At 30.0% G+C, this 9,867-nt stretch overlaps 1 protein-coding gene across 1 annotated transcript in view; it reads left to right on the forward strand.

The window, feature by feature from the left end:
- Nucleotides 1-9,867, forward strand: part of LOC111629494 (DNA replication complex GINS protein PSF3-like) — a 23,938-nt gene continuing 14,071 nt past the window's right edge. The window contains exons 1-2 of the mRNA XM_023373412.1: nt 1-180; nt 7,963-8,231. Coding sequence (XP_023229180.1) covers nt 75-180; nt 7,963-8,231 — 375 coding nt within the window. The 5' untranslated portion in view covers nt 1-74. The remainder of the gene's footprint in view (nt 181-7,962; nt 8,232-9,867) is intronic.

The following is a 9,867-nucleotide window of genomic DNA, read 5'->3' on the forward strand; positions in this document are numbered from 1 at the left end:
ATTTTTATCAGCGTGGTAAATTCGGTTGTCGTTAATTTAAGGCGATTAGTTTAAAGTGATTGTAAGAAGGCGTAATGAGTTTCTATACTTCTGGCGACGAGAATTACTTTTCCATCGATGATATTTTGGCAACGAACGAAAGGATTCCTTGCCGATTGGAATTACCATTATATAAACTTGGTTTGTATGTTGCTGGTGGTAGAAGTAACTCTAGGTCATTGATTTTTGTGAATGTAGATATGTATACATATCTACATTCACACAATGTGTGTATGTTTACAGGGTGCCTCCCTCAAAGATCCCTAGTTTTAAACTCTTGTAAAATCTATTCGTTCAGATATGTGAATAAAGCGTGCATGAGAATGTTGGTCGATACTCCGAGTTTCCTGTGCAAACATTCAGAAGGGCTACTGTTGTCCCACGGGGCCCCAGCAACCTGTGCTTCGCGGTGCAGGTCGCTGGCATCTTGTTTTCCAGTCTGCTAGATGTCGTCTCTTCGAAAACTTTTCTTTCAGGGCACATCGAGGATCACATATGATGCAAATGTGTTGAATGTGCGAACCTTGTGTATGAGAATTGCAGATAATGTTTAGGGTGTGATTCTTAATTCATTGGCTTGGGGCACAGACCGAAATCATGAGTGGACCGGATGTACATTGGGAGAGTATGTGGAAACATACCAATTTAATGTAGTAACTAACTTTCTTGGATGCACTTTCTACCGTTGTCTACAGTACTGTACTTATGTTTCTTTTTCCAAAATTGATTTACAGAATTAGGGAATTTGAGGGAACACCCTCTATATATGACATACCTTAACTTTCTGGCAACAAACTTTTTCTAAGAAACATTTTTAATGCCCATCGTCAAGTGGTCTCAAAATAGAATGTCACATTAGGAATGAGAAAGACAGAGTGCACAGTCTACAAATTCAAATTTAAAGATCTTAATTATTCCTAAAGCTCAAACATTATATAGGATGTTATACAAGTTTTAAATTGACAGTTATAGGGAACAAAAATAAAAAGAAACACATTAAAATTGATACAAATTTAAACTTAGTAGCACTAATAAGTGTGGATTGGCCTGACATTATCACATCATTATATNACATTTTCCCCAAAAGGAGTTAGATAGATGATTGGCACAACTCCATTGCCAACAGGAATAGTACAATGTACAGGGGAAAGATACTACTAAAAAAACTCTTGGCAAATGATATCTTTATATATTATAATTATTTAATTTATCAAAATATTTAAGTAAAAGAAGTAATTGATCTTAATATGAAATAACAAACCAACACTTCTCAAATTGTGTTCCCAGATGAATTCTTTTTTTCCAATCCTTCCAAACCATAGATTGTGAAATTAAATAATCATAAAATGAAGAGTATGGAATTCAAAAGCAAGCTCTTTTCTATTTTAATTTTTAGACTGAATTAGTAAGAAAAATACAACAACAAAATCTGATTCTAATCATTTTGAAAATAGATTTTTGTGCCATTTTTCAACTAATTTTCCTGGTCAATTTTGATGGCCAGTCCACTTCTAGCACTGTGTTTTTATTTAAAAAAAAAAAAAAACAAAAGCAATAAAATAACATGTTTTTAAATAGTTTTATTAATGTAATATATAAAATTTTATTGGGCTGCAATTTGAAAAAAAAAATGTAGACTATAAATTCCTGCTGTCGTCTGTTGCCTGTCCTTCATTAAATCTCAAGAATGAAGTTAGATAGATGAAAGTCGAGACCAAACATGGAAAGCTTGGAGGCAGGAGGTTCTGATTAACTAAATACGAACTTCTCGTGCAAACCAGAAGTCATATTATTTCAATTCAAACATTTTCCCCAAAAGGAGTTAGATAGATGATTGGCACAACTCCATTGCCAACAGGAATAGTACAATGTACAGGGGAAAGATACTACTAATTTGAGGTATAGAGCATATATTTTAAACAAAATAAATTAATTAAAAATATGATTAAAAATTTCAGCCCAGAATTGTGACAGACATCACAATAAGCAATTGCTTGCTATAATAATTATTATTATTGTATGTTAATAAACATTGTATACTTATAAATATAAACAAAGAAATGTTTATAGATTTTTTTAATCATCATTTTGTATATGGTCACAGTGACCCATCAGTAGCAGTAGCGTGAGAATTATTTGTCAGTAACAGTTACAGGTTAATACAGTATATATTTTATATAATTTTAAAATTTTCAAATAATATAAATACATATAATTTATATTGGAATTTTGACTTTAAAATGTCAAATTACCAGGTCTCTCTCTACTTGAATTTTTCAAGTCACTTAAAATTCATGTTAAAAAACATTAATTATACCTTCTCATTATACTAAATTTTTAAGTTTCTTGTTGACATATTCAAATGCTATTTTATATGACCTACTATAAATGTATTTGATACATATGCTGTTTTATGATTATGCAATTGGAAATTAAAGTGTTTATAGTTTATTTATTGGATTTTTCCTGAATCAATTCTTTCATCACATAAATATGAATGATTTCAAAATCAATAGCAATAAATAATAAATTCAAGCTAGTATGCAAGGTTCTTCCAATAAACAATAGGCTGTTAGTGACATTTGCAAAATCATTCTAAAACAATCAAATATTCTGTAACAGAGCTTGATAATCAATGAGAATCTAGCTATAAATCAATTTTCAGAAACTAGAGTACTAGGTCTAGGATTTAATCTATAAATTTTTTGAATGTTTAGATCAGATTTCTATCTTGCCACATAGAACTCGATGTTGCAAAATCATTCTAAGTAATAAAGGATGCTGAACAAGTGTATAATATACATTTTCAAATTAAAATTATCAGAATTATCCGTACAGCTAAATTTATCAAATTCACAATTATTTAGCATATTTTATATCATCTACCCTCATTTCACAATAAATGAAATATGATAATATGATGATATTCATCACTATGAATAATTCTTTCTTACAGTGTATTTACATAATAAATTACATTAAACTTTACAAAACTTGCACAGCAAAGTTATTAAAGGAAAATTTTATGCATCTTAACTTTCCTCAATCAATACATTTACTTTTTTTATTGTCTACAGAAACTTTTAAAAGTTTGCAACCTTCTTTTATCAACTAAAATGAAGAAATCATAAATTTTTATCAACTCAAAACACAGAATTTTGTTTGAAAGATATTACAATGATCAGATACAAGGTTCAAAAACCTTATATTAAAATACAAAAATTTGCACAGTTTCTCATATATGATTCGTATACATCTCAAAATTAAACTTTAACAATTATATATAATTTTATAATCGCCAAATTAAAATGTCAAAAGTCTGTTATTAAAGTTTAATATAAATATATTGAGTAATATGTATATTACACAATGTTTTATAACATTTAGTCATGACTAGTCAGAAGACAGGCTGCATCAGTTTCTATCTCAATTCCCGAAACAAATGACTCAATATTTATATAACTACAAGTCATTCATTTCTTAACTGTTTGAATTTAATTATGTTCTAAACTTTTAAGATATTACAAATTAAAATAAAGAAAAATAGCACGAATTCAAGATGTACTTTGATATTGGTAAACAACAAATCAAAGTTTATCAACAATACAAATGTTAAATTCCAGTTTGATAGATTAAAACTTTAAATAAAATAATGGATAATCTGTATTTAAATTTAAACAAATAACTAAAATGTCTACTTTAATAATTAAAAAAATGTTCTCTAAACTTAAAATCTTGTTCAGTTCACAAACTAACAAAATTTTATATTTAAATTCAGAAAAACAACAATTATTATATTGAANTCGCTTATGAATTTAAACAAGTGCAAAACACGGAACAGGTTAACCAACGAGAATTTGGAAAATCTGCTGGTTGTTTCAACATCTGCCATTACGCTAGACATCAAGAAGATTGCCGCCAGCATCCAATCTCAGCCATCGCATTAATCACTTGGAGGTCCGGCCCCCAGTCAGTAAACTTAATCCTAATTTGGCCCTTCTTCAGAAAAGGTTGTGCATCCCTGTTATAATGATGCCAAGTTTTATGAACTTTCGAAATAAATAAACATTTATTTATAAATAATATAATGTATATGAAAATAAGACTCCATTAATCCAAAATACAATTGAAAAAAATTTGTGTTTTTCTTTATAGAGGAAAATTCAGAATCTCTTATTTTCAACATGCTCTTAGAAAATTACTTCTCTGGCTTGTAACTTACAGTTTAGCCCAAACTGATAAAAGTTGGACTGCCCCATTTGTAGACTTCCAAAGTTGGAGCCCAAAAATGTCACATAGTAACAGTGGGTTACATTGCAAACATTTTATATAGATGAAAGAATTTGAAACTACTTGAATTTTTTTTTTTTTTTTTTAATTTCTTTGGCTGCAATTTGAAAAAATTGTAGACCTATAAATTCCCACTGTTGTCTATCTGTCTGTCCTCTCTTAATCTCAAGAATGGTATTAGATAAATGAAAGTCAAGACCAGATATGGAAACCTTAGGGGCTGGAGACCACAATTAACAATATAAGAACTTCCAATGAAAACTGGAAGTTATGTTATTTCAATTCAAAAATTTTCTCTCAAATGGAGTTAGATAGATGACCAGCATGACTTTGTTGTTAACAGGAAAGTGTGATGGACAGGGAAACTACTAAAATTAATTGCTTTGTGACAAAATTTGCAGCTTGGTATTGTGACGATGTCACAATAAGTAATTGCTTATTAAAGTATTTTTTTCTATTGTAAATAATTTAATGTTTACTGATTATTTGTGCCCATATCAAATTTAACTAATCTAAACTCTTAGTTCATTATAAATAATGAGCTTAGTATTTATGATGTTAAAGCAAATTTTATTAGTTATAATACAGGGTCTTCCAAAAAGAATGTTACCATTTTAAATTATTGTAATTATGTTAATTATTATCCGAGAACATCATAATGCATTAAAATATTAACTGCAATTCTATGGCTCCTGCAGATTACTCATGCTGCACAACAACAAGTGAATCCAACTTTGCAAACTGCAGGACATAAAATGCCTTCTCTGTTGTGGAGTAGCTATTTTCATTTATGGTATTTCCTAGAGGCAGTAGACAACAGGACATTTGAATGCAGACAGGAGACAAAACTCAGGCGATTACTCTACCAATCAGTGTACATCACATACGTTAATGATAATAATTAACATCATTACAGTAATTTAAAATGTCCAAAATACTTAGTAAGCAGGCTTTTATTAATTGCTTTAAGTGTTAAATATGCAGCTATAATAAAAAAAATTAAATGTCATTATGTCATTCTGTATAAATATCATATGCATTTGTATCTTACCTGTTTTGTGTATTTCCAATCTTTGTGCCAGCTTGCTTTTTTTTTTTTTTGTGGATCGTATTTCATATAATGGTAGTTTCAATGCCAATGATTGGAATCAGCTAATATTTTTTTTCCAGAAGAAATTCAATGGTAACTGTTTTAAAAATTATTGGCTAAAGTGTTTTTATATTTGGAAAACTAAAAAAGAAGTGTGGTATATCAAAATGAGCAATATAATGAGGTGTCATGTAATGATGGGCTACTGTACTTTTAAAAAAATTTGCAGTGCAATATAGCTAATTACTAATAGCAGTAACATTTCTTCTTGAAAAATACAAAGTTGTATATAAGATAAATTTAAAATTTAATATTTTTATTGTTTTACATTTGTTCCTAAGTTAAATATGAAATTTTTATGCTACTTTCTGAATTTAATATAATAGTACAGATATCATATATACAGGGTCTTCCAAAAAGAATGCTACCTTTTAAAATTACAGTAATTACCCAAGAAGTATGCGTCATACACCAATCAATAGAGTAACTGTCTGAGTTTATCTATCATCTGCATTCCAATGTCTTGTTTGCTACCTCTAGGAAATGCCATAAATGAAAATGGTAACTCCACAACAGAAAAGGTATTTTGTGTTCTGCAGTTTGCAAAGTTGGAATTGCTTATCATCATGCAACATGAGTGTCACAGACAATTTCAAAGTGATCTACCATGTGAGATAGAGATTTTTTGGTGGTTTTGATAGTTCCATTATCCCTGAACTGGATAAAGGATGCATTTGCTAGGGAAGTAGTTCAGGTCAACCCAGAATATCAGAGGAAAATGAGAATAAAATTGAAAGCTGATGTCACCAAATAATGTTTGTCTTACATGGTAGATCAGTTTGAGTTGTTGTGAAACTCATATTGCATGATCATGAGTGATTCCAACTTTGCAAACTGCAGAACACAAAATGTCTTCTCTGTTGCAAAGTTGCCATTTTTGTTTAAGGTACTTTCTAAAGACAATAAATAAGATGCTTGAATGCAGACAGGAGAGGAAACTTGGACGGTTACTCTATCGATTGGTGTACATTGCATACTTCTCAGATAATAATTTAACATAATTACTGTAATTTAAAATGGTAGCATTCTTTTTTGGAAGACACTGTATTATTACAGATATGTGCCACTTAAAAACAGGAATGTCTTCCAAGAAATACATTGTTAAACAATCATCATAGTGTATTTAGATAAACATTATGTGATATAGTCTACTACTTATATGGGTCATATGTAGCACAATTATAAGTGTTTATGTATTTAAACATATTGAAACATAGACAAGATACATACAGTTATGAATTTTTCAGCTCAAATATAATTTTATGGAACTTCTGTCACATGGTCCATTAAGCAGCACATATCTATACCCATGTAAACTAATGTACTGTTCATGTGTACCAAAGTGTACAGATTAGCAGTGTTATTATAAAGTGAAAGGATACAATTTTATTTTCCATTTATTCTAAATAGTAATGTCAGATTTATAAGTGTATAGGATCTGCTCATTGTAATCATAGGTACTGTTATTTGAAAATTAGCATGTCTCAAAACATATAAAACTTATAAAAATTCATTTATTTTAATCAAAGTTTGGGTATAGTTATCATTGTCTTTCAGATAAATGGGTATTTTTAAGCCCTCTTTGAACTATTGGCTTTTACCAATGTTTTATATGTTAAACTTTAATAGTTCTTTCGTATTCACTACAATATAAACTATTATAGTAGTTTAAACTGTTAGCATTTACTACTTCAAGTATATGCCAAATGAATTGTTATTAAGAAATCTTCAACTTTTAAATTTAATTATTTAATACTGAAAAATTACATATGCAGAACTGGAACAGGACATTCAGAGTATATCCATACCTTTTCTACAGTTCCAGCAAAAAAATTAGGTTTAATACCATACATTAGAAATGTTTTTAGCCATTTTATACTGGCCTTCACTGGGTATTAGATGGAAAATGAACAAATATTTAGAACAAACAAAATGTTTTAGAATGCAAAATTGTACTGTAGAAAAGATTGTATGGCCAGATAGCTGAGCAGTTAAGGTGACATCTTAAAAAATTTCAGGAATTTTTTAGGGGGTGATCTGTTCAGATACATTGAGCCCCATTCCTCACCTCCACCCACTCAGCTGTGGATCTGGCCAAATCTATAATGGGCTTGCTAAAAAGACCCTGTTAGTGGCCAAGAGGTGGGAAGAGTTAAAAAGAAAATGTAGTTGTCTTCTGCACTTAATTATTTAACTTTAAGTTTGGTTATATATTTTTGTCAGAAATCAGTTCTTATAAGTAGAAATTGATAATTCTGTTTTTCTATTAATTTCTGACAGTATTGGAATTTTTCCTTTAGAAGAGATACTTAAAATTTTACATCTAACTATGGAAAATATTAACATAACGAGAAATGGAATTGATAAAATTTTAATAGACTTATTATAATGTAAAATTTGTATTCTTCAGGATTGGCATTGTTTAAATTGTTATAAGAATTTAAATCTTCGTGCCTGTTTTAAGAATTTCTTTTAATTTTTAGGATTTCTCGATTCGTCTTCTGAGAGCAATCACCTGCTTGCTGGACACAAGATCGACCTTCCATTTTGGCTGGCTGAATCCTTACACAACCGTCACATAATCTCTATCGATCTTCCCAAAGTGTATAGAGAAGCCTATCGTGAGATTTTACTTGCTGATGCAAATGCTGTAGATTTACATAAAATGGGACCATATTTCTATCTGTTTGGTCAACATCTGATGTCGTTTCCACACAGAGATAAAGTGGAAATTTCTAAAATATTATCAAAGGTGAGTTTAATATATTTTAATTTCATCTCATATGAATTCTGATATATCAATTTTTTTATGTATAACTTCTATATAATGGTGTCTTGTACTTTGAATTTAATTCATTCCAGAAGGCCATATGAACTCTGAATCATTCAAAGTCCAAATCAATTTTTTTTTTCATTAGAAATAATGGAAAATCAAATTAATCCATGTTCAGACTCAAAACAATACCCATTTTGATAAACTTGAAATGGCAAACACACATAATTTAAGGTAAAAATAACAATTAAATACCATCCATCAACCAAAGCCAAATATTATCGGGCTAGAAACAACTATAATACTAATAATTTAATAGACAATTTGGCATTAGAGTTAAGTGTTAGGCATCATCTCTTGATAAATTTAATAATTATAAATTAATTAAATAATCAAGAGATGGCACCTAACTCTAATGCAAAATTGTCTATTAAATTATTAGTATTATAGCTATTTCTAGCCCGATAATATTCGGCTTTGGTTGGTGGATAGCTTTAATTGTATCGGNTTAAATAAGTGTGTCTGTGTCTGTATTCAGGAATTTCCTAACAATATGGCATGTACTCAATATAGTGGCCTTCTGTAGTGTGATGTATGTATTTCTATTCAGTTGTAATGTTCCCAGGCTTTTGTACAGTGTGTTTGGATCACACCTGTAGAGGAGAAAACAACAAGTATAATAAGTACCCTATCCATCCTCCACAGATACCTTATTTCCTGGGCAAGTTCTGTGTACTTGCTATTTTTTCAGTGCATGTGTTTTGTATATTGTAAGTGTTTGGAATGGATATGTTTATAATGTATGTGATTTTATTGTGTTTGTCAATGAGTGTGATGTCTGGTCTGTTGTGGTAAATTGTTTTATCTGTGATTATGGGTCTCACAGTGACTGTATTTGTTTGAAGTGAAGGTTAGCTATGTCAATCAGTCCACATCCGCCATCTTTACGAGGAAGGGTTAATCTTTCTGTGGCAGATTTAGGATGTTGTTTATGCTTAGTAAGTGTTGTTCTTGTTTTCATTTGGAGTTGCTCGAGATCTGTGTGAGTCCAATGTATAACTCCAAAAGAATAAGTGAGTACTGGGACAACACATATGTTTATTGCTTTAACTGTGTGTTTTACATTTAACTATGTTCTGAGAATAGCATTTAACCTACTTTGGTATTCTTTAATTAATCTTTGTTTTATATGTGTATGTTCTGTTAGTTTGGCCTGTTGGAATCCTAAATACTTGTAAAACTCTTCCTCTGTCAGGATATTTAATAATGTTTCCATTTCCAAGTGCAAAATCTTCTTTCTTCAGGTTTTCTTTTTCTATGTGAAATGTTTTGCATTTATCTAGGCCAGGGGTGTCCAGCCCATGGGCCACATGCAGCCCAAGGCAAGTTGCAATGCAGCCCAATAAACGTGTAAACAAAACCAACAAATGTTTTAATTAATTAATTTATTTATTTATTTCAACAGCATAAATTCAAAAAAAAGTTTCACAAAGCCATAAACCTTTATTCATATTTTATTTTTGAGTGGAAAGGAAATATTTTCAAATACTTGGAGATGTGTGAATAAGAAAATATTACTAAATAAAGCTGGAGTTGTGACGAATTTAGTTGATCG

This window comes from Centruroides sculpturatus, unplaced genomic scaffold, assembly GCF_000671375.1.
Source record: "Centruroides sculpturatus isolate CEXI.00-Female unplaced genomic scaffold, Cexi_2.0 scaffold85, whole genome shotgun sequence".
NCBI lineage: Eukaryota > Metazoa > Arthropoda > Arachnida > Scorpiones > Buthidae > Centruroides > Centruroides sculpturatus.